General features: G+C 42.3%; 1 protein-coding gene across 5 annotated transcripts in view; it reads right to left on the reverse strand.

Moving 5' to 3' along the window:
• MTHFD1 (methylenetetrahydrofolate dehydrogenase, cyclohydrolase and formyltetrahydrofolate synthetase 1) overlaps positions 1-25,918 on the reverse strand; it is a 116,553-nt gene that overhangs the window by 51,562 nt on the left and 39,073 nt on the right. For all 5 annotated transcript variants that reach the window (XM_077464341.1, XM_077464342.1, XM_077464344.1 and 2 more), the window contains 6 exons: positions 23,103-23,230; positions 22,585-22,682; positions 8,765-8,938; positions 3,529-3,665; positions 3,054-3,100; positions 132-239 (listed from right to left, as the gene is read on the reverse strand). In XM_077464341.1, coding sequence (XP_077320467.1) covers positions 132-239; positions 3,054-3,100; positions 3,529-3,665; positions 8,765-8,938; positions 22,585-22,682; positions 23,103-23,230 — 692 coding nt within the window. The remainder of the gene's footprint in view (positions 1-131; positions 240-3,053; positions 3,101-3,528; positions 3,666-8,764; positions 8,939-22,584; positions 22,683-23,102; positions 23,231-25,918) is intronic.

Raw genomic sequence — 25,918 nt, forward strand, 5'->3', positions numbered from 1 at the left:
TTGCTCCTCCGTCACTTTACTGGTGTTATGAAGAATGTTAAAGTACAGCGGGTTGTCAAGGAGAAATCTTGGGAATAAGATGCGTGGAGATTTTTAATTGCTTCTGAAACAAACTTAAAATGACTTCTCACCTTGTCTGACTGTGTCAGCTCATGAAAGATACGTGCGTCAATAGCAGCAGCCACTAGATTATTAGCTGCGGTGATGGCGTGAATGTCCCCAGTAAGATGGAGGTTAAACTGGAAATAAACAAGGTACATTTAATGAGTGTGATATGAGACAATGTTTGGACCAAAAAAACTAGCAGCCTTGTGCAATAAAATAGTTCCTATATCTAAACTCAATAAAAATTTAATATAATACAACTATAATATAATACAACTTGCCAATCCTTGTGCCACATACACATGACCGGTTTTCCGGTCGGAATAAACTCAGAAGGTTTTTCCGACAGAGTTCCGCTGAAACTGTCATGCGTACACACGATCACACCAAAGTCAGATTGTCAAGAATGTGGTGACGTACAATACGTACGACGGGACTAGAAAAAGGAAGTTCAATAGACAGTAGCCAATAGCCTCCGTCTCGTACTTGCTTCCTAGCATGCGTCATTTTTGGTCCGTCGGAACAGCATACAGACGAGCGGTTTTTCCTGATAGGAATTGGTTCCGTTGGAAAGATTTAAAACATGTTCTATTTCTAGGTCCGTCAGAATTTTCGTAAAAAAACGGAATCTATGATTGAAAAGATTCCGTCTGACTTTTTCTGTTGGACATTCCATGGCATAAAATGTAGCAGCTGCATCATTTTTCTTTTTCAGGATTTTTTTATTTATTATCACTTGGTGATCCTGCCAATAACACACTTCCCTCCCTATTTCCATAAAATAGCAGGGAAGTCTTCTTTAAAGCAGAGTTCCACCCAAAAATTGAACTTCCCCTTTAAGTGATGGTGAACCCCTGACATGTCGAATTAGGCATGTCATTTTTTTGGGGTGGAGGGAGCGGCTACCCAGTTTTTAAGGGCACCAAGCTCCCACTTCCTCCTCTGGCTCCGAAAGGAAGTTCACCTCTCCCTTACTGCAATCTTCTGGGACACGTCACAGGTCCCAGAAGATTGCCTAGCCAGTCACATAACGCAGCGCAGCTTGTGCAGTGGCTTCACAGCTGGGCACTCTCAGTTAGAATGCGGGCGCCGTGGAGAGGAGGAGGAGAGGAGCGAGGCTTCCTGCACTTGCATCACTGGACCATGGGACAGGTAAGTGTGTGATTATTAAAAAAGTCAGCAGCTATACTTTTTGTAGCTGCTGACAGTTTAAATAGGTGGAACACCGCTTTAAGCCGGCCATGCATTGATCAAAATTCGGCAAAGACAGCAGGGACTGGCCAAATTTAAATCGATGCATGGGCAGGCCAATTCTACCAAAGCCTGTTGGAAAATTCCCACATGATCAGCACCCCCAGCTATAGCTAGCAGTCCTGATCAGTGAATTCTGACAGAGGCTCAGAGCAAGCGATTCCCCCCATCCACACTGAGTGTGTGGATTTGTGAATTGGGTCAATTTTTTTGATTCAATCCACTGGTTAAACGGAAAAAAAATTACTGATGTATGTGCTGCCTTAAGCAGCCCATAGATTATGCAATTTTCTTTCCTTCCACCATGGGTGAAAGAAAACAAAACTGCTCGATTCTCCCGTCAATGCAGTCAATCAAGCAATTTTCTTTCCTTCCTGAAGTGCTGTTGTGCTCTGCCAGCAAGGAGCCTTCCCTGCCAGAACACAATGATCCCTGTTGGCGGCTATAGCCGATGCATGAAAAAAAAATCAGAAAGGCTGATTGTAATGAAGCTGACTGACAGATCGAATTCAGTACATCCAGCCAGTCTGTGCTGAAACGGCCGTGATTCGATCCATCTATAGCCGACTTTAGTCAGAAAGAACACAGGCTAGGAAGATCAACAGATATTGTTTTGCATTCATCTGACATACATTCCAATAGCCTTTAAAATAAATAAGAAGAGATCAAAGAAGAGATTGCTTTAGGCTGGATTCACACCTATGCATTTTTAGTGCTGTTTGCATTTTGCAGATTTGCATTACAGAACGTGTTCCATAGGAAACCATTTTAAATGGACTGTAGTGCAAATCTGCAAAATACAAAAAACACTAAAACTGCATAGGTGTGAATCCAGCCTTAAGGCTTGTTTCACACAGGCCTCAGCTTGTATGAGAGCAATGTGAACAGCAAGCTTTGACAAAGCATTTGTAGAGCTTTCAGCGAGTGTTGATGAAGCTTTTAGAGTACCAGTGAACTCCGGTTTGTAAATGTTGAACACAGAACATAATGGCAGTGCTGACTGCCACTTTAAACTAGCTGCTAGGAAACTTCTGCACTTCTATAAGCATGTTGAAAGCCTGCTAGCAGCTTGCTTAAAGTGGCAATCAGAACTTCCCATTAGAATCTGTGTTCAACAGTTACAAACTGCAGTTGAGTGGCATTTTAAAAGCTTCAACAAAACTTGCTGAAAGCTCTGCAATCGCTTTGTCTAAGCTTGCTGTTCACATTGCTCTTATAAAAGCTGAAGCCCCTGTGAAACAGGCCTAAGCGCAAATCTGATGGGTTGCTGTAAGTTACTGCACATAAGACAGACAAGAGGAGGCTCCTTTGTGCAATATAATTTTTCAGCAAACTCAAAAATGATTAGTCCCTTCATCATACTGGTGTTACTAGGCAACAATATTTGGAGTAGCCTTAGTCAACCCGCCCTTCTAAATTATTGCTAATGTAGAGCACGGCTGTCAGTATGAGATTATTAAATTGCAGGGACGTTTATGCAAAACTGGTCACTTCCCCAGCACAAACAGTGGGAAAGTTGAACAATTTTTAGGAAAGTTGCACATATTATGAACTGTAGCCAATTTTTATGAAATTTTTATGACATTTTATGACATTTTTACCACAAAGGTCAAATTGTCTGCATTAAGCCGATAGCAGCTGGCTTTCACAATTAACATTTACATTACTAAACTAGCACAGTGGAAATAGACATTTACCTCTTCCATAGGGATAACTTGAGAGTATCCTCCTCCTGCAGCTCCACCTATAAACAAGCAAGAACCAAAATAAAAAACGTCATTCTTTATATGGCTGGGGAAGGGGTTAGTTGGTCATGTATCAAACTGGTTGTTATGAAAACTGCCTTAAATCAAACTAAGGCAGCCCATACATGAATTCATTTTTTTCATTCATCCAGCGGATTGAATGAAAAAAAAAAAAAAAGGAAAAAAACTGACTCAATTCCACCATCCATTTGTGGTGGATGGGGGAATCCTCCCGCTGAGCTATTGTATTCTGAGAGCGGGGAGACTTCCCCACCGCCAGAATACACCGACCAGCAGTTGTCGGTAGATTGACTTCTGCACAACCACCCTGCCCATACATAGAAAGAAATTTGTCAGGATCAGCAGTGACCGGCTGAATTTCGAAACGTATGACTGGCTTAAAAGTGAAGTTGTCCTTTCCACTTGCCTTTGATTCCAAATGTTGGTCCTTGAGAAGGTTGTCTGACACAAGCGAACGCATTGAGCTTCAGATGAGCTCCCAATGCCTGGACCAGTCCGATGGTGGTAGTGCTTTTCCCTTCTCCCAGGGGAGTTGGTGTTATACTGTACAGACAAAGTACATCTATTAGACAAAAGACTTCTGTTCACTAGAGCTTCAGCTCTACCTGACCTTTGGATGGGAAGCCATTTACCAAATAAGATTATGACAGGCTAATACATTTAGTCAGCAACAGTCATATAAAATAAATGATGGGACAGGCAGGCAACAGAGCATCAGGAGGCTTAAAAATATACCCAATGGATCAGATGGAATATTATCTATGGTAGTATTGGTCCAAAACACAGAGACAGCAGCATTAATTGATAATGGCTTTTAATGTCAACAGTGCTGTGAGTGAAAGGGAAATACAAGGGGGGTCTCATTTGCATAATCCCTGAAGGCAGCAATGTTCTTGTTGACCAGCCTGGATAATTTAAAAGGGTAAGTTCACTTTTACAAAAAAAGTACTAATAAATGCACATTTTTTTGCAGGTAAAAAAATATGCATTTTTTTTGTTTGTTAGGAGCATGTCACAGTTCTGCAGACTGTCTATGTAGCTGCCTGCATATACCTCATATGGGTAGGCAGTTGGTGAAAAACAGGAAGCTCAATGAACTAGATAACTCAACAGCACCCTGGAATTAAATCAAAACTTGGCGTTAAAATTAACACTACACTACCACTTAAGAATAAGTAGGGGGCCATCAATAAGATGCTGAAAGAAAAAAAAAATAAGAAAAAAGGTTTATTTGTTTTCTTAATATTTAAAGTGATATTAAAGTCTTGTTTTGTTTTTTTAAATAACAAACATGGCATTACTTACCTGCTCTGTGTAGTTGGTTTTGCACAGAGCAGCCCTGATCCTCCTTTTCTTGAGTCCCTCTTCTGTGCTCCTGGCTTTTCCCTTCTGCCGTGTTCACTGACTTTGATTGACAACAGCGAGAGCCAATGGTCCCAGCTGCTGTCTCAGCCAATGAGGAAGGAGAGTCCAGACAGCCGAATCTTATCGCTGGATTGAAATGAGGCTCAGGTAAGTAATAGGGGGACTGCTGCACACAGAAGGCTTTTGATCTTTGGTCTTGTGATTGAACGACAACTACTGACAGCCATTGCGGTTGTCAGCTTGCAGTTCTCAATGAACTACCAAGGCACTGTTGAGTGCTGTGGTAGTTCATTTATTCTTCCTGTCAGTGTGACACGGCATTGGCTGTACGATGTATGGGCAGACAGCTCACAACGATAGTCTGTTGGCGACCTGCATGGCACCAGCAATCTGCTGATCGCTGGTGCAATGCTTTCCAGGCTCCTAAATAAAATAAAAATACTAAATTGCACATTATCCTTTAACCTCATTGTTGATAGACTTGTATTAACCACTTTACGAGTGACGCACGACGATGTACGTCCATTTTTTGAAGAGGGATATCTCGGTAACGGCAGCAGCTGCTGCCACAACTTGAGGTATCCATCTCTTCAGAGGCCGGTCATGTGTACGATAATGGTGGTCTCTGTGGTGGGTTCACCGCGAGATGACCGTTATCAGCGGTAGGAGAGGTGCCACCCCCCGCCCCCTCCGTCGCTTACCAGAGCCGTCGGTAGCAGTGGAGGCGATACGGTTTCTGTCTGTGCCTGGGTATAGAGATGTGTGAGGCCAAAATTGCCCCCACTCATCTCTATACCATAGGAGGGCAGAAGCAACGTGAAAACGTCACTTCTGCCCATACCTCTTAAAAGGCACATTTTTTCAATGTCATTTTTTCAAATGCTTTTTTTTTTTTTTTTTATTGCATTTAAGTCCAAAAATGAGATCTGAGGACTTTTTGACCCCAGATCTCATATTTAAGAGGACCTGTCATGCTTTTTTCTATTACAAGGGATGGTTACATTCCTTGTCATAGGAATAAAAGTGATCCATTTAAAAAAAAAAAAAAAAAAACAGTGTAAAAATAAAATAAATAAGACATTTTTTTTTTTAAAACACCCCATCCCGACCAGCTCGCATGCAGAAGCTAACGCATACGTGAGTAGCGCCTGTATATGAAAACAGTAGTCAAACCACACATGTGAGATATTGCCGTGATCGGTAGAGCGAGAGCAATAATTCTACCCCTAGATCTCCTCTCTCCTCTGATGCAAAATATGCAACCTGTAGTATTTTTAAAACGTCGCTTATGGATATTTTTGAGGGTAAAAGTTTGACGCCATTCCACGAGTGGGTGCAATTTTGAAGCGTGACATGTTGGGTATCAATTTACGCGGTGCAACATTATCTTTCACAATATAAAAAAATATTGGCCTAATTTTACTGATGTCTTATTTTTTTTATTCAAAAAAGTGCATTTTTTCAAAAAAAGTGCGCTTGTAAAACCGCTGCGCAAATACGGTGTGAAAAAAAAATATTGCATTTATTCTCTAGGGCGTTAGAAAAAAAAACCAATATAAAATGTTTGGGGGTTACAAGTAATTTTCTAGCAAATAAAAAACAGTTTTAAACATGTAAACACAGAGTCTGAAAAAGAGGCCTGGTCCTTAAGTAGTTAATAGTCTTGTATTATTTGAAACAAAGATGAGAGTGTGCTATATTACTTGCTACCAGTTTTGGGTCGACTCATCACAAAACACATCCATGACCCAATTGAGCAAAAGGAAATATATATTGGGCCCAGTTATAATAAAGTGTTGTATTACTATTTGTAGAAATTGGGACATGGCATTTAGCCAGCAAAACCCAGCAGAGCACATTGTTATGCTTTAGAAATGTCCACTGCTTTTAAAATGTTATAATAGGCCCCTTTGTTTCCATCTAAAATACGACACGTACATCTCTTTACAAGCATCAAAGGAAATAACGTACCACATATTTTAAATATATATATATATATATATTTTAATATATATATATATATATATACACATCTGCTATATCTGCTTTTACACGCAGATGAAGTTCCCAGTCTTAGCCCTTGTACACACGGTCGGAGAATCCATCGGAATGTGTCCTATCAGACCGCGTTGTCGGATAATCCGACTGTGTGTGGTATGCATCGGACTGATTCCGTCGGAATATCCGTCGGACCCAATTTTCCAACATGTTGGAAATATTTCCGGACCAACTGGGCCGATCGGACATACTCCGATCAGGTGTCGAGAATTTTGATCGGACCAAGTGCCACGCATGCTCAGATCAAATTCCTACATCAAAGCTATTGGCTACTAGCCTGAATGGAGTCCCATCGTAACGAAATTACGTCATCACGTTCTGAAAGATCGGATTTTTTGCCAAATTTGTCCGACCGTGTGTATGCAACAGTTTCGGGCAAAATCCGAAGGATTTGGTTGTGGAAATCTCCGACCGTGTGTACAGGGGCTTAGTCTGTAGGGTTCAATATTGCTCAGCCTTTGTAGCTATAACGGCTTCAACTTTTCTGGGAAGGCTGCTCCCAAGGTTTAGGAGTGTCTATGGGAATCTTTGACCATTCTTCCAGAAGTGCATTTGTGAGGTCAGGCACTAATGTTGGATGAGAAGGCCGGGATCACAGTCATCCCAAAGGTGTTCTATCGGGTTGAGGTCAGGACTCAAGTCAGTCAAGTTCCTCAACCCCAAACTCGCTCATCTATGTCTTTATGCACCTCGATTTGTGCGCTGGTGCGCAGTAATGTTGGAGCAGTTAAGGGCCATTCAGTGGTGTATTTTTGTTTTGTGCTACCCCGAGCAAGAATAAAATCGGGTGCCCCCACCCCCAAATAAATTTGCAATAGACTTGTAATCCTTCTCTAGTTGGGGAATGTCATGTCCTCAGCTCTGAGGGGTTCATGCTTGGACCTAGCTGTAGTCCTTTTGGGGGGGGGGGCACATTCCCAAAAGGAAAGGACCACAAGTTCCAGCATGACCCCCTTACATCTAAGGATGGGACTCCCTTCAAAACCAAAGGGCTACAAGTCCCAGCATGAACCCCTGCAGTGTAAGACTGTAACCCCTAAAATCTCACGGTTTCATGCCTGGGACAGTCCTTCACTTGTTGAGGGGGGGTGGTGTCACATCCTCAGCTCTGAGGGGCTCATGCTGGGACCTGTAGTCCTTCAAATTTGGGGGGGGGGGTCAGATTCAACCAAAAGTGAAGGACTACAAGTCCCAGCGTGAGCCCCTCTTTGTATGGGTATCTGGCTCTGCGGACTGCACATGATGATACATACTGTATAAAACTAGACTGCGCACGGCCTTGCCTTACAGGCTTCACACTCGGCATCTTCTCCTCAGAATTCTAGAAGGCGGCAGCCCTGCCCCCCTGTAGAAAGCCACCCAAAGCGAATGCCTTGCTTGCCGCGCGGCAGATACAGCCCTGTGGCCATCCCCAAACTGTTCCCACAAAGGTGGGAGTATGAAATTGTCCAAAATGTCTTGGTATGCTGATGCCTTAAGCGTTCCCTTCACACCATAATTCTTCCTCCACCAAATGATTTGGACCAGTACACAAAGCAAAGTTCATTAAAAAAAAAACACAGATAAGTGAGTTTGGGGAGTCCTGACCTCAACCCGATAGAGTACCTTTGATGAATGAGAGTGGAGACTGTGAGCCAGGCCTTCTCGTCCAACATCAGTTTCTGACCTCAAAAATGCGCTTCTGAAAGAATGGTCAAACATTCCCATAGACGTACTCCTAAACCTTGTGGACGGCCTTCCCAGAAGAGTTGAAACTGCTAAAGCTGCAAAGGGTGGGCCAACTCAATATTGAACCCTATGGACTAAAACTGGGATGCCATTAAAGTTCATGTGCTTGTAAAGGCAGACGTCCCAATACTTTAGGTAAAAGTGTGTGTGTGTGTTATAACAGAGAGCAGTATCACTATCTACACTCCATTATGCAGCCCTATGCTACACACACACACGAGACAATTTATTAAAGCTGGAGCACTCAGAATCCGGTGTGCCGATCAGCTTCTAACCTCAGTCCAATAATAATCATCTACTAGCAATGCAGTATTGTCTACACATGGCTTTGCTTTTTAAAATGTGTCTCTTCTGCTTCCTGCTCTTGGATATCAAGGAGACCAGGACATTGTTCCAGCCAGTCCCCATCCCACTTAAGTAACCCTAATTGGGTCAGCTCTGGTCACAAAGGGGCTTGATCACCTATATGTACAATGGAACAATTCACATACCCAGTCACAACGACATATTTCCCATCTTGCTGTCCTTGTAACCGTTTATAAGCAGATAGCAGGACTTTGGCTTTCATCTGACCATAGAGTTCCACTTCTTCTGAGCGCAGGCCAGTCTCCTCTGCAATCTTTGAAATGGGCTTTGGCACACAGGAACGAGAGACCTCAATGTCACTGTAAAAGGTACACAAATCAAGATGATCAGAAACATGGAAGATGTCTCAGAACATAACCTAAGTATAATGATGAGAAAGGCCTTAAGAAAATCTTACCCGAACATTTCATTTTCTAGATATGTGTTTGTTGTACCATGTACTTGTGTTAAAAAGCATCCTATTCTCTTTGTATTGCTTTCTTTGTGTGAAATACCTGGCGAACCTGCCAGTCCCCCTACTTTGCTATATCAAACTGACCATACTAGGCATGAGAGCATTTCCATCCAAGTGTGGTCAGTTTTCTGGCTGTGCTAGAACAGATGGATTGTTCTCAAATGGTGAATACTTGTGCTGACACGCCCCCTGTGCAGCCATTTACTGGGAAGGTCAGTGTCCTGCTGCTACTCCACCCCTAGCTCTCTAAATCCTTTATGCAACGGAGAACAGAGATGTGATCATAATTTAAAAAATAAAAAGGTGTTTTTTCCCATATATATATATATATATATATCTATCTATATATCACACACACTGTATGTATGTATGTATTCATGTATGTGTATGTATGTATGTATATACATTGAAGATCAAAATTAAACCAATTTAAGATCACTTGATTTTTTTTCCAGAAATAATGTAATCTTCATTTGCTGTATGACAGGGGGCATCGTCATGCATGAAAATTGCTGGTCGATTGGGTGATGGACGCAGGGAAGGAACCGCATGTTCTGATAAACATTTGCAGTCACTCTGCCATGTAGCTGTATAAGAGGCCCAACTCCTGCAGAAAACATCCCCCCAAACCAAGACGTTTCCCCCCTCCACCTTTCACTGACTTCTTTACACACTTGGGGTTCAGGCTTTCCCCAGTTTTATGATGAACATAATGTTTCCCATCGGACCCAAATAAATTAAACTTGCTTTCATCACTAAATTGAACTTTGGACCAGTACTCCTCTGTCCACACAACATTCTCTTCAGCAAAGATTAGTCCAGCCTTTTGATTCTTTCTGCTGAGACATTTGGCCACGTTTGGCAGAGTGGGCTTTCAGTCCAAATTCCTTTAAACGATGACGCTGTATGATGAGACAGATCCTTACTCTGTGCAGTGCTGAACTGGCAAGCAATCACAGCTATAGTGTTAAACCGATTACCTATTGAGATTCTCCACATTATCCTGTCCTCTCTTGCATTTGTCTTTTGTGGATGACCAGCCTTCTTGGGGGACTTGAATGAGTTTGTGACATTATAAAGATGCCATATTCTAGATATCCCAGATTTGGAACGACAAACTTCTCTTGCTATGGCTGAAAGGCTCATCCCTTTGGCCTTCATCTGGACAACTCGTTGCCAGAGGGTTTCAGACAGTTTAGAAGTTTGACAGAAAAATAAAATTAGCACAAGTTCCAGATTAACACCAATAACTGAGGTATCTGAAAGTGTTCTCTAATTTTGAACAATGTTCTTTATCAAATCTCATTGAAGTTTGTTATTCTGTGCTTCAAAATATATGTAACTTACGAAATATGTTTAACAAAACTGCTCTTTTACTCCGGTTTAGATCATTTCAAATAGGACTAAGCAGTGACCTTGACATTTTTGGAAATTGTAGGTTGTTCTCCAATTTTGAGTGTGTGTGTGTGTGTGTGTAATATTATATTATACACACGTATCTCTATAGATATGAAAGCAGGCCAGCCTATATTTGTAGGAGTCTGAGGGGTATATAGCCCTCCCCCTCCTCCTCCTCTGATCCTGCGTTAGCTTGTATTCAGGGTTGCTGGGTTGTGGTCTAATGAGACCAAGATAAACTTATTTGGTTCAGATGGTGTCAAGCGTGTGTGGTGGCAACCAGGTGAGGAGTAGAAAGACAAGACTGCCTACAGTCAAGCATGGTGATGGGTGAGTGTCTTGGTCTGGGGCTGCATGAGTGCTGCCGGCACTGGCGAGCTACAGTTCATTGAGGGAACCATGAATTCCAACATGTACTGTGACATGCTGAAGCAAGCATGATTCCGCTCTCTTCAGAGACTGGGCTGCAGGGCAGTATTCCAACATGATAAAGACCCCAAACACACCTCCAAGACGACCACTGCCTTGCTACAGGAGCAGAGGGTAAAGGTGATGAACTGGCCAAGCAGGTCTCCAGACCTAAACCCTATTGAGCATCTGTGGGGCATCCTCAAATGGAAGGTAGGGGAGCGCAAAGTCTCTAACATCCACCAGCTCTGCGATGTCATCATGGAGGAGTGGAAGAGGACTCCAATGGCAACCTGTGAAGCTCTGGTGAAATTCATGCACAAAATATTGACACTTTGGGCCCAATTTGGACATTTTCACTTAGGCATGTACTGACTTTTGTTACCAGCGGTTTAGACATTAATGGCTGTGTGTTGAGTTCTTTTGAGGGGACAGCAAATTTACACTGTTATACAAGCTGTACACACACTACTTTACATTGTAGCAAAGTGTTATTTCTTCAATGTTGTCACATGAAAAAAATCTAATAAAATATTTACAAAAATGTGAGAGATGTACTCAATTTTGTGAGATACTGTGTATAAAAACAAACAGTTTTGTTCCTCTTGGGATAAAGGTTTTTACATAAATAAAAGCTGATCATTGTAAGCATCCCTGTCATGGTAAATGGTTTGTCTCAACACTCTTAACTGATACATTTGCAGGAGAGCTTGTTCTGTTAAAAACAACACTTACTGGCCAGAGCACCACCTGAAAATAAAATAAAAAACCCCAAAAAAGAAAACAAATGCAGCTATCACATCTACAATTTGGTAAGCTATACTATATAGGTTTCAATAAATGCTTGCTTTAGGTTTAATACTGATTTAATCTTGCTTCAAAGAATTTAGTCCTGTGTTAACAGGCTGCTTAACTATGAGCTAACTTGGGGGTTAATACACGCATAGTAACATACAAAAGTGTCGGAATGAGCCCTTACAAAAATGTGATGGAATACAGGTTCACTTCATAGATTTACACCCAAATTTGTTCTGCATTCCTGCACAGGAATGCAGCACTGTGCCCCCCCTCACTTACAGCAGGGTAAAATACATGCATCCATGGAAGCACATAGCCTTACATGTGCAATATTTGTGTGCGTTGGATCCAGGCCAAATGGCTCTTACATTTATATCAGCTATTATACAGGGAAAGGTGCTGGAAGCCAAACACCCGAAGGTGATTAATGTAATTTCACCGGTGATCACCCAACAGTTCTCAAATACGTCCTAAAAATTCAGCACTCTGACCCTCATTGCCATAGGACAGCGCCTACTGGATACTGCGCATAGCTATTTTGTAGCGGTTCTAATAAAAAAAAAAAAAAATGAATAACATTTGGGCTATAGTTATTCTGGTCATTAAGGACCAATAGTAACAAAAGTGTTTACAGACTTTCCTTTATTGGCTTTGAGGTGTTTTTTTTTTTTTTTTTAAGTGGAAATTATGGTTTATTGATTGTGAACTTTGGTTTATTGAAACCTATTTATATGCAAAATATGTACACTTTGCCTTATATTTCTTTTTTGTAACCATGTCTTTATTACACCACTGTTGTGTTACATTGCTGATGCAAAGAGGTTAAGGTGGTTTAGACGTTTTCTCCCAGCACGGCAGTGTTCCACGCTGCTTTTATATTTGTGGGATACAGATCCAATCAACTGGAATAATTTGTGTACTATGCAGCTGGGTTGCTTCATGTACTGATTCAACAGTGACGCACACATTGCTGCAAATCATATTTATACAACTACAGATATCGAATTCTGGTTAACTCTTTTAGGGCCAGTTCACACCACATGCAGTCCAGAGCATTTTTCTTCTGCAACAAAAATGCATGGAAAGTAGGTTTTATGGTTTCCAATGGCATCGTTTACACCAGGGGGTCAGTTCCAGAAAAAAAATAAAAATAAAAAATAAAAGTAGGACTTGCTGCATTTTTTTTCTGCACTGGAACGCAGCAAAACACATCAAAAACACACCAGAATGCACTGGAACACTTTAAAAATGCACCAGATCCCAGTACAGTGAAAATAAACAAATAAATAATAAAAAAAGCCGGATAAAAGCATCTGGCATGCATCAGGAAAAGCATCAAAAACGCACCAGAACAGATCTGAAGTGCATTTTTGTAGTATGAACCAGCCCTTCATCATAAATCATATGATTAAACCTCTTGGTGCTGAGCTGGGCATTACACCGCTGCAGGTTTTTAATCCTTCTCTGAGAGGCAGCTGAAGCAAGCAAAGCCCAAGCAGTGAATATTTATTTTAAATTGACAAATTTTTTTATTTTTTTTTTGGAAGGAGATATAGAGAAAAGAAAACATGTGTAGCACAGACCCCAGACTGGGCTGGATGGAATAGCCCAGGTTCCATTCTCTATGAAGCACATGGCAGCTTATAGTCACTCACGTCAGAAAACAGACCATTATTTTGCTAGTTTAACCATTTCAACACAGGGCACTTCCTGCCCAGGCCAAATTTTCAGCTTTCAGTGCTGTTGCATTGCGATGGGCACTGTTGTATGACCACAATTGCCAAACAAATTTTTTAACCTTTTTCTTTTTGCTCACAAATAGAGCTCTCTTTTGGTGGTATTTGAGCACTACTGAATTTTTTTTTTCCCCAAACATAAAAAAAATAAAAAATAAATAAAGTTTCTTAGTTTTGGTTATATTTTGTAAATAAGTACGTGTTTTCCTTCACTGTCAGGCACTGATGGGCATTCCTGCCAGGTCGATAGACCCCCAACACCCCCCGTGCTGATTGGCTCTCCTCTATCTGCGCATTGTCAGTGTAAACAGAGGAAAAGTCGATAAACAGCATTTCCTGGTTATGATGTGACCAGTTGTGATTACCATGTGATCAGCTTTGTCCAATCACAGCTGGTCACATCATAACCAGGAAGTGCGGTTTATCAGCTTCTCCTCTTCGTGCTGCCAAGGCACTGGCAGAGGAGAGTCGATTAGCAAGCAAGCGGCCTATAGAGGGATAAGCTTTGTTCATATTTTATAGCTGAGGTTTACAACCACTTTAAAGGCTAGTATATGCTGTGCCCTACCTACTTTTTGTAGCAGCCAGTATTTGTACTGGACGCCTCTGGCTTGGATCCTCTGCAAAACTTCCTGCACCGCTTCAGGGGACTCTGGACAGGGGTCCCTCAGGTCAAGCTGGGACCCCAAAAATTATTTCTTCTTCTATGTAGCGGACAGCCCAGGAGGCCTCAGCTATTAGGCTAGTTCCTCATCCACCAGGAACAAGAGACTGCCGTTATATTTTTACATCAACCCCTCAATGACCAGCATGAAGGGTAAATTCACACCAGGACTAGGCTTGTACCTAGAGGTGCAGTCTCTTGCATTTTAAAGCACATTTAAGGATATGGAGTAGATAATGTTAACAACCTCCTGCGCTCAAGATAGATTTTTTCCCGGCAATGATGGACCTTGGATCTTCAACAACTGAAATTTTGGCAAGACTTTGCAGGGCCCTAGGGACTCAAACCTTGCACATTACCTTTTTAGATCCATTAATTGAAAAAAGCAGAAGTATATCCACAAACAGAATATAATCTCATGCCCATCAATAGCCAGTGTTCCCTACACCGCCCCCAACATAGGGAAGACACTTAGAATGGCTGACTTGTTTTGAGGGGACCCCTTTGAGACATGTCAGCCATTCTAAGCATCTTCCCTCTGTTGGGATCAGTGCAGTCGACCAGGTGCTGTAGAACACTGTGGATAATGAGGAGCTTGAGATTATATGCCGTTTGCGCATATACATTGCTCTTATTATTTCAATAAAAGGATCTATAAAATGTAATGAGCAAGGCTGGAGCGCGCTCTGTTTTTATTTTTTCCAGTAACATTTGTTAATACCTGTTGTCACGTTCTATGCCTTTGGATGTGCTGCCATTGACTTCTATGTACCTCCCAATTCACTAAAATACAGAAGAAAACATATATACCACATTTTCAAAACATTGCAGTGGTGAAATGGGGAAGCATGCCGTTTTATTTATTCAGTTTTTTAGTTAGTTGGGAGGCTGATAGAAGTCAGTGACAGTGCATCAAAATGTATACAACATGAGTTTTGATGCATTGGTGACAGGTAGTAACAAGCCTTGGTCATTGGCAGTTAACCCTATTCAATCCAAATTCAAAAACACATTGAAAACACAGACTTAAATAGGCCCTAAAGGTTAATTGTACTATTACAAGCATATATGAATGCCATGTACCTTAAACCAAAAATGTAACTTTGGCTTTAAAGGGAAGGTGACCCCCTGACATGCCACATTTTGGCATGTTTTTTTTTGTGTGCACCATAGCACCAGAACAGAGATTAATAAACCCCCCCCCAGGCATCTGGGACACATCACAGGTCCCAGATGATTGCCCAGCCAGTCACGGCACGGCACGCACAGTGGGTGCCCGGCTGTGAAGCCACAGCCGGGTGCCAAACATTTACAATGCTGGCACCGCAGAGAGGAGGGTTTTACTTACGCGCATCGCTGGACCCTGGGCTAGGTAAGTGTTATTAAATTATTATTAAAAGTCAGAAGCTGCTGAATTTTAATTATTTTAATTTTTTATAGCAGAACTCTGCTTTAATTACATAAGCAGCTTTTTGCAAAGGTGACATTAACGCTTTATGGCAAAATTCACACAGCGGTACATCTAAAGCCAGGAGCTGTCCACGGATTCCCACCAATGGTTGTAAACACTGCCTGCACATACTGGGGTTGATTTAAAAGGAGTTCCACCCGCCCTTTTAAAAATTCAAAGTAAGCAGCTACATATACTGTAAGCTGCTGACTTTTAACATAAGGACACTTGCCTGTCCTGGAATCCAGCGATGTCGGCACCACAGCTGATGTTTACATCGGCTATTCTGCCACCATTGCTGGTAATGGAACCCAGCAGTGTAGCCTTTTCGGCTTCCCGAAGTGCGCTGCGCTCTCACTGGCCAAGCAGAAGAGGAGGGAGGAGGGAGGCCGTGCTGCGGCCGTACTTTGCTGTGGCCCGGTCTCCCGGAAGTGGGGACATGGTACCTGTAAAAAAAAAAAAAAAAAAAAAGAGGCATCTGCTCCCCCCCCCACCCCTGAAAGGTGCCAAATATGCCACCGGGGGGGGGGGGGGATCAGATAAGCAGAAGTTCCACTTTTGGGTGGAACTCCGCTTTAATTTAAGACAAATATACAGTGCACTGCAAGTGCAGTTGCTCTAGAATAGATCTTAGGGAAGAAGAGGAAACTCCACTGATTTTTATCATCCAATCATGTGCAAGCAAAAATGCTGTTTTTATTTTACTTGCATATGATTGGGTATGCTTTGCAAATGTTATCTTTATTTACTAATCCCTGGAGCAACTTTACTTGACAGCTGCTTCTCACACACGAAGGTTACACTGCGTTATTCTATCCTGTACAAACGAATGGCCATCGCTGCTGTTCTTCTGCAACTGCTCATCTGATCAGGCACATGTGACTAGAGCCTCGGATTGGTCCTGGGCGCAGCCAGTGTCTCCAGGTACAGTTTCTGGGGCCTTTTGGCTGCAGCCAACTTGGGCATTGTTATGGCTGCATACACTGCCTGATTGACTATGTTGCTGCATCCATAAGCGAAACGTAGCCATCTCTGCACACAGCAAACTATCCGCAGCTAAACTACCACTTGAAAAGTGAAAATCAGCTAAATACATTTCACGTGCATCAAAATTCTTGATCTGTGCATAGAAAGAAGAGTGGTCTCTTCACAGATGTCCAAAACACCCGCTGTTGAGCCCTCAAATCAGTAGTAATCTTGAGATTGCAGTTCTACCTGACTCAGTTGATGGGTGTATCAGACCTCTGCAGACAGCTGCTTTCAAACAATGAGCAAGAGTCATTCTCTGGAGCATGCTTTTTAATTCCAACTGTGATGGCTGGTTGTGCTCCAGTGTTCTAACTGGACATCGCTAAAATGGAAGGTGTATACTGCAAGAAAGTGTGCCAGGGCTCATTTGCAGAGCTGAAAGTCAATATTTGAAGATGCTACCACCTGAACCTTTGACAAATTGATGAGGAACCTTGTCAGAAGATTGAGGGGAAAAAAAAAAGGGCAACAATGCTTCCTTACTGATTTTCTTGGCTACATTGTAGTTGTGTAATGGGCCTTTTCATAGGCACACTCCAGTCAGGAGAAAGACCGCATTAAACTAATACCTAGTGCGGTGTTCTTGACACTGCAAACTGCAATTCATAGGGCAGATCCTCACCCCTGAAAGCAAGCTTTTAATAGAGGAAGGAAATGGTCAACTATTTATGTTGCTGCGCTGTGTACAATTAGAAGAATCTTGCCAGCCATTGTAAACAATCAATGACCAACATCACTGTTTTACATGTAAACACTCATCTGAGAGGCTTTATGTGAATAGAGCCCTCGATCAACCCTAAACACAGATGGTGTGCATCCAGGACCGGTATTTATGTAGAGCTTTGGCTGCACAGACTTGCCGCAGCTAATCAGCCACTTTGTATGCGACCATAGCACAGAGTGTTGCTGCATCCAGAGGCAACATTCAGCAATTATTCAGCCAAGACTGAATTATTCAAAGGAATTATATGGAGACAGAAAAAAAAATACCTGTGAGACTGTAACCCTTCCATGCTATTGACAAAGTTTTTTTTTTCCTCCTAGAAAATGGACTAGCACTCCACAATTCCATGCTTCTCTTGCACATGATGCATCCATAAATAAAGCAGTTGACACCTTTGATGAAATGTTGTGTAGTCCTTGGAGTTATTCTTCAACAAACTATTTATTTATAATATTGCACAACTTGCCTTCTCTTCACATTGCTGGTAACACCATTGTTTCACTCGGCTCCATGCAGGAACTGCCAAGGGCCAAACAGCACTGGTCCTGTTTACGTCAAGAATGCCACTTGCAGCTGGAGATGTTCACTTTGAGTATTACAGTAGTTGGTCACCTTTTTTGTAATGTTGTTTATTTCAATCAATATCTTAAAACCCAAGTATAATAGAACAATTTCTAACGTAGCTGCTATTCTTGATTGTTTTGCACAGGTCATCCCCCCCTGCCCCTGTCTAATCCTGCTTTATAGTAAGTGCCTATCTTGACCTGTGTGAAGAGCTGGCTGTTTAATGGGCAGCCCTCTGAAATGACCACAAGCACATTTGCCATTAGGAGGGATATTGATTGTTCGCTTTAATATTCCACCTTGCTGGATCACCTCTGAAAATTGATTTATTTATGCATTTGCAGCATCAGTATATGAGGGGACTCGCTCAACTACCCATAGGAAGTCCCAGAGAAACGTGCACTGGTAAAACATTTGTTGTTGCTTTCAAAGCCTGTTCAGTTTCTCTATTTGATCCTTTAAAAACTGTTTTTTTTTTTTTTACAGATTGTGTACTCATATTAATACAGTCTCCAAGTTTCTGCAGAAATTCTCTCGATTTACAACGCTCAATGTGCATACCTGTAGCTAGATGTAGGAGCAGTTAATTTGCAATGAAAGAATGGCCATCTTCAGCTCCATCTACAAGATTAAAGATCTTGAATTTAAAGCGTTTGTTACCCAAAGACTTCATATTCCTGATATATGCCTGCTGTACCATCTACTTGTATGATAAAGGAAGCAATACAAAGAGAACAGGAGACTATGTGAAATCCCTCATGTTCCTGACAGTCTCTTTCCTTTCCCATTAAAGAGAATGGACCACACTAAGCAGCAGAGCACGCCATGGTCAGTTCTCTACTCCAATGATCAGACAAACACACTTTCTGCCTTTTTCTATTTTAAACTGAATAGGTCATTTAAAAAAAAAAAAAAAAAGGTGATCATTTACAATCACTAACTAGAAATTGATGGTGAATGGAATTAGGATATACACACAAAAATACCTCATTGTTAATTTACAGTTGACATTTCATCAAACAGGCACTAGCTTGAAGCCCAACTCCAGCAAATAATTATCCTTTGCACTCGGGCTGCAGAAGCACTATAAAAAAAAAAAAGGTGGAAGGGGTAAAGGCCCATACACAGGGGCTGAGCGTCAGGAGAAGTACTTGCTGGGTACTATGTGGAACTTTTTTTTTTATTCTTCTCATGCAAAATATGCACCTTATGGGAATTCACCAATATTGGCACTTTTTTTATATCAAATATTTTTCACTTTTGCAGCCCAGCACCGCAAACAACTGTCCTTAGGTGTAGCACTCTTCATCTATTTATTACTAATTTTTCTTCTGTACTATACAATCGAATCTATTGGTCATTTGAGGTTTGAGCAGAGCACCATAACTACCCACATTATTTTATATTGACTTACTGTTCCAACCTAGGTTGGTACTTTTAGGTAGTGGCAGCCCTCTAGTCCGATAGCATTTCCTATAGTTCGTCCCTAGCACAAACCTACTGTCTTTATAATACTGCAATTACGTTATTATTCCCACTACACAAGAGTGTTAATGTAGCCTAACCAGAGACAGTGGTGTGGAAGGGCTCTGCACATCTTTCAACCAGAACTACAAAAAATAAAGTTCCCATGTGAAAGTGTTCTTATGTGTATTTCTGGAGTCCAGCCATTAGCTACTTATGGTTGATTTACTAAAGCTGGGGAGTACAAAAGCTGGTGTAGCTCTGCAAAGAAAGCAATTTATTTTTTTTGGTCAAAAGCTTAATTGAAGAAGCTGAAGTTAGAAGGCGATTGGCCACCATGCAAAGCTGCACCAGATTTTGCACTCTCCAGTTTTGTCCCCAATGTTTGTTAGCTGCATTGTAGGCTACCTAAAAGCCTAACAGGACTACCTGAGTCATCATACAATTGCAAAGTAACCATTTGCCCCCACACAAGAAGTCAAACTGACTAAATAGGACATAATGGGTATAGGGAATTTGTGTGCATTTTAAGACCCCTATAGACTAGACCAGGCATCACTAAATGGCAGACCAAATCTGGACGCAGTAGCAGCCTTGCCAAATAATTGCCAGAGTGTTCTCTCCCTACTGCCACTAACATCCTTGATCACATGGGAGGGGCGGCAGGTGTCTCCTTTACATCATCACATCTCTTCCTCCCCACACAAGCCTGGAAGCGCTGCAGGTCCAGACTTTAAGTTACAAAAGCAGGTGATTGGTTGCTAGACAGTGGGGCAGTCCCAGCAACCAATCACCAGCCTTTAATATGAAAGGTCTTGCCCTTTGTCTGGACCTGCCATGCATGCTTCCCGGCTTGTGAGACTAAAGTAGGGCAGTGTGGGGAGGGGGGGGAAATGCTGTGTTGATGAAAGGGACAGTCTGACTCTAATATGAAGGGGGCTGTGCCTAATTGGGGTGGGAAGGATCTGTAATGGGCCTGTGGTGGTGCGGAGGGGTTCTTTAAAAAGGGACACCATGGGATGGTCTGTATCGGGTTAGCGGGTCTCTGATGTTTAAAAAAAAAAAAAAAAAAAGGGGAGGGGGGGGGGGGGGACAAGGACACTTGCGTAAGGGCTTGTTGACACTTGTGCAGAGATTGGTTTCTATTGCCCTTGTAGATGCCTGTGTTTTTCTAGGGCAGAAGAAAAACAGACATCTACAAGGGCAATAGAAACCAATCATGACGTGCATGAGAGGCTGGGATGTGAAGGATCCGAGTCATCACCAACATGACACTCAGACCTCCTCTGGAAGAAAAATGTACTGATCAGACCCCGTGAGTTTTAATTCAGGACCCCTGGACTACACTATTAAAATATCAAGCCACCAAAAAAAAAAAAAAAAAATGCTAGTTTATGGAAAAAGGTGAAGTCTAGGAGGGCAAAGTCAACTGATGGCCTTTTTATTGCATCATGGAATTCCATAGCCATATGTCATGACCTGGCTTTAAACTCCCTCATCTTACAGCGTTTGGTATTCCCACCTTTATAAATGTGTTCTCCACAATATAAAATAAGATTTCATTGAGGAAAAGTGCAAATATGAGTTCCCTGAGGAATTCAAGAAACTGTTGGGTGGTTCCATCAGAAACATGTTTTGGATGGACTGGGAACACCTATATTGCTTACCAATCATATTAAAGAAGGTATAGGGTATCAGGATAAACAATTCTATGAAAAACAAAGCTTATTTTTAGGAATGAGTAATCTTTAAAGTGAAAGGCAAACTGTATGTGCATTGTGCTTCCTTTAGGTTACTTCATCCAAGGGTAAGGGAGAGGCCATCATAAGCACACTCCCTTATAAAAAGGGAATGGGCCAACAAAAGCCCAACCCAGACAAAACCTTCAGAGAGATAAATAATCCACATATTGTACAACATACACTGTAATGTTTGCAGTACAAAAATACATAACTAGTAATATGAGGTTGATAGTGACCAACATTAATATACAAAGTGAACATGACCAGAGGCAATTGTATTGACTTCAGATATTTGTAGCATGAGTGCAGGTGAAACATCAGGGTTACCTGTAAAAGAAAACAATAGAAATGGTGATAAATCTTAAAAATGTGACCCATGAATACACAGTATTAGATGTACAATGGTGCAGCTATGGATGAGCCACAGATCTATTGAATAGCGCAATCACAAAAAGGATAAAACGAACATGTGGCAAAAAAAAAAAACTGGAGAGTAAAAGGAAGATGAAGATTCATTACTGCTACCAAGTGAAGAATAGTAGACATAGCGATTAGCACAACACAAAGTTTGTAATGTATACCTTTATCGGTTTGGGTTTAATGGTGTTTAAAATTATGAAGACTATTCTCTAATCAGTGCAGAACCACTATACTTGTTAGGAATACAGGCGATCAAGAAAATTCTCAAATTGTTAACATCCACTGAAGTATCAGATTTGGATTAGTGATAAATGTGGCGCTACCTCCCTTTTATTAATTCTATAAATATATTGAATAAAAATTATTCAATTACAATACATTGCATAAATAAAGTGCAAAATAGTGCTGAAAGTGCAAACATGTGCCAAACAGCTTAAAAAAAAGTGCAACCATAACAAAAATATTGTGCAAAATAATTCCAATAAAAGTGCAATATGCTCAATAAAAAACCAAAAGGGGTTCCAACCCCTCTCCACGCAAAAATAAATAATTGTTTTCAACAAATTTAGGCATGTGCGACATCTCTCCGTATTGGAAACTTTTCAACAGTGTCTCTTCTCCAAAGACTACCACACTATGTAATGGTTACAACAAATGCCCCCACGTGTGTCAGACCACTTCATTAACCAAACCCTGGACATGAAGCAGGATTCGGTTATTACTGGTCAGCGTCTCAGACAGGCAGGTAAGATATAGTCACACTTCTGTTTACACAAGCTAAGCATTCAGGAAACCAAGGTTTGTGACCTTGATTGAACTGATAACGCCTGGAACGAAGAGGAACGAAGAGGAACGAAGAGGAACGAAGAGGAACGAAGAGGAACGAAGAGGAACGAAGAGGAACGAAGAGGAACGAAGAGGAACGAAGAGGAACGAAGAGGAACGAAGAGGAACGAAGAGGAACGAAGAGGAACGAAGAGGAACGAAGAGGAACGAAGAGGAACGAAGAGGAACGAAGCTGGTGCCAGCTCCCATAGCCAAAACTGGAGAGTGAATAATAAAACAGCAAGCACACTGCATCTGTAAGAGGTTACCTGGGAACTGGTGTTTGCACCTGGAGCTTGGTGTACTCTATATTCCACACATGGGGATCGTTTTTTTCTACGAATCGCTTTGCACTTTCAACAGTGTTCTGAAAAAAGAGTAAATGACAGTGAGGGGTAGCCCAAGAAAATAAAATAAAAATAATAATGAATATTTAAAAAAAAAAAAAAAAGGAGGATACTCGCCTCATTAGGAGTCAGTGGCATAGCTAGACATTCTTTCACCCGGGGCAAAGACTCAGACACCCATCATCAGCATGCAATTTTAAATCAGTCCCACCCCCTTACAACAGATGCTGTCCTACTTTTTTGCACACAACTTAAGACAGCGCATATTTTTATGTAGATGCAGTGGTATACGGGCTCATTGATTACTATAGTGCTATGCTTAGATGCGTAAAATAAATAAAAAAACACACCCCAAACACCCTGCCGTACGCAACTAAACCGTTTTTTTTCTGCTTGTGTGAATGACCCCTTAAAAGTACCCATTATTAAACTGTACTTACCTCCATGAGCATGGCTACAGTCATAGGGCCAACACCACCCGGCACAGGAGTGATGTAAGATGCCTTCTCCTTTGCTTCTTCATATGCCACATCGCCAACTACACGTTTACCAGAGGGCCTTGAAGGATCTAGAAGAAAAATAAAAATAATTTTTTTTGTAAAACTACAACTTACTAAAGCAAATATACCAAAAGCAATCACACAAAATGTCTCACTTATAAAAGCTAAACCAAGGCCTAAAGGGTTGCTATTGAACACTTTATCGGCAAAGTATTGTGATGCCTGCCTTTACACACACATGAACTTTAATGTCATACCAGTCTTAGTCCGTAGGGTTCAATATGGAGTTGGCCCACCCTTTGCTGCTAAACAGCTTCAACTCTTCTGGAAAGACTGTCCACAAGGTTTAAGAGTGTGACTATGGGAAGGTTTGACCATTCTTCCAGAAGAGCATTTGTGAGGTCAGGCACTAATGTTGGATGAGAAGGCCTGGCTTGCTGTCTCCGCTCTAATTCATCCCAAAGGTGTTCTATCATGTTGAGGTCAAGTCAGTCAAGCTCCTCCACCCCAAACTCACTCATCCACATAAAATTTTACAAATTTTACAGAAGTATTGGGTCACCCCCTCCAAATCATTTGGTAGAGGGGGATTATGGCGTGGGCTCGGTCCCTTAGTTCCAGTGAAGGGCAGTCTTAAGGCGTCAGCATACCAAGACATTTTGGACACTCCTGTGACCCGTTTTCATCAGAGTGGGTTGAAGCCCACTGTCGGCTGAAGTCAGTCACTCCAGGCTCAGAAAAGATTGCGAACATATGGTCAGGAACCGCCAACATGCCTGGATCTGCACCAGTTTTCGAGTCGGTGGAGGACCTATGGTGCATCCACCTAGGCAAGTGTGAAGAAAGGGGGGGGGGGGGGGGTAGAAACACACCACCCCGAACCTATAGCAGTGAACAAACTAAGCATGTCTAGTCTGACTCCAAAGGCTCTGTCTTATCTGGACTTCTCCAGGGGGATATAGTGCAGGGAGGATCAGTGCATACAAGATCAAGCAGCCTTTTTACACAATGCACAGAATTAACTAGGTTAAAAAGGTTCCACAGTGAGTCTAACAAGCATGTTTTACTGCATATACAGACTAATTTTAGTGTTGTGTGTTTAGTAACACATTAAAGGTTGCAATTAAAGCTGCCCATTATGGTTTCCTTTCCCCGCCATAAAAACAAGCCAATTATAAAAAACTTCCTGGCTTTAGTGGCCATCCAGTAAAAGTGATCTGGGCCACTGTATCACTTTTCCAGTACTGTGAAACTGAAAGGAAGAAAAAAATAAATAAAAAAAAAAAAAAAAAAAAAAAAAAAAAAAAAGTAGGTAGATGTAAAATGTAAGCCTTTAATAAATTGAAGGGGAAAAAAATAAAATATGACCTCACTGCTTTGCGTACACATGTGTATGTAAGCAGCAATTGGGTATCGCTGCAAGCATTGGAGAGAGAGAGAGCAATAATTCAAATGCCACGTACACACGTATCAGACCATATACTTTCCGAATAAGCTACCTGCCCACACACGGTACTTTTGCGGTGGACTATGTACGGGGGACTAAGTCCGCTGGACTATCCACCATACTTTTAAAATGAACGGGCGCACACACACACACACACACACAAAGTCTGCTCGTTTTGAGCATGGCTCCAGTTAGCCGGGACCAGCGAAGGAAGCATCGCTGGCCCCGTCACCTGGTATGGACTTAAAGGGGAATTCCTACGCTGAAAAACGGCGTGGGGGGTCCCCCCCCTAGGTCCATATCAGACCCTTATCCAAGCACACTACCTGGCCGGCCAGGAAAGGGGGTGGGGACGAGCGAGCCCACCCCTCCTCCTGAGCCGTACCAGGCCACGTGCCCTCAACATGGGGGGTGCCTTGGGGAAGGGGGGCCATGCAGCCCCCCCACCCCAAAGCACCTTGTCCCCATGTTTATGACGACAAGGGCCTCTTCCCGACAACCATTGGTTGTCAGAGTCTGCGGGGGGGGGGGGGGTTTATCGGAATCCGTGAGTCCTTTAAATAAGGGGGCCCCCGGATCCCGCCCACCCTATGTGAATGAGTATGGGGTATAATGTACCCCTACCTACGCACCTGTGGGAAAAAAAAAAAAAAAAAAAAAAAAAAAAAAAGTAAAAAAAACACAACACCCAAGGGTTAAAATAGTTTATTGCACAGCTCCGGGTGTCTTCTGGCCAGACTTTCTTCTTCACCGCCGCCCTCTTCCGACTTCGGGGGTCTTGTCCCCTTCTTCGGTTCTTCTTGCTGGGCCACCGCGCCTTCTTCTAGCTCTTTTACAAGCGGTGGCACAGTCTTCTGTCGCCGTCTCCTGTTCTTCTAGGGGGCCGGCCTGGTAGCGTGCGTGGATAAGGGTCTGATAAGGACCTGGGGGGGGGGGACCCCCACGCTGTTTTTTCGGCGTAAGGATTCCCCTTTAAGTCCATACCAGGTGACGGGGCCAGCGCCGCTTCCTTCGCTGGTCCCGGCTACCTGGAGCCGCACTCAAAATGAGTGCACTTTTCTCCGGGCGGGAAAAGTCCGTTCATTTCAAAAGTACGGCGGCCTGGCACATACACGGCTGTACTGTCTACCGAAATGCGAGTCCGGCGGACAGATTGATGTGCAAAACTCCAATCTTAGTCCGCCGGACTTTTGGGTAAAAAAAAAAAAAAAAAAGTCCACTGGAGCCTACACGGGCAGATTGTCCGGCAGACTTGAGTCCACCGGATTGTTTGATCGTGTGTACGTGGCATAAGGCCATCAATCACAAG

The sequence above is a fragment of the Lithobates pipiens genome, unplaced genomic scaffold, assembly GCF_037356315.1.
Source record: "Lithobates pipiens isolate NorthernLeopardFrog02 unplaced genomic scaffold, aLitPip1_a1.2 Scaffold_30, whole genome shotgun sequence".
Taxonomy (NCBI): domain Eukaryota; kingdom Metazoa; phylum Chordata; class Amphibia; order Anura; family Ranidae; genus Lithobates; species Lithobates pipiens.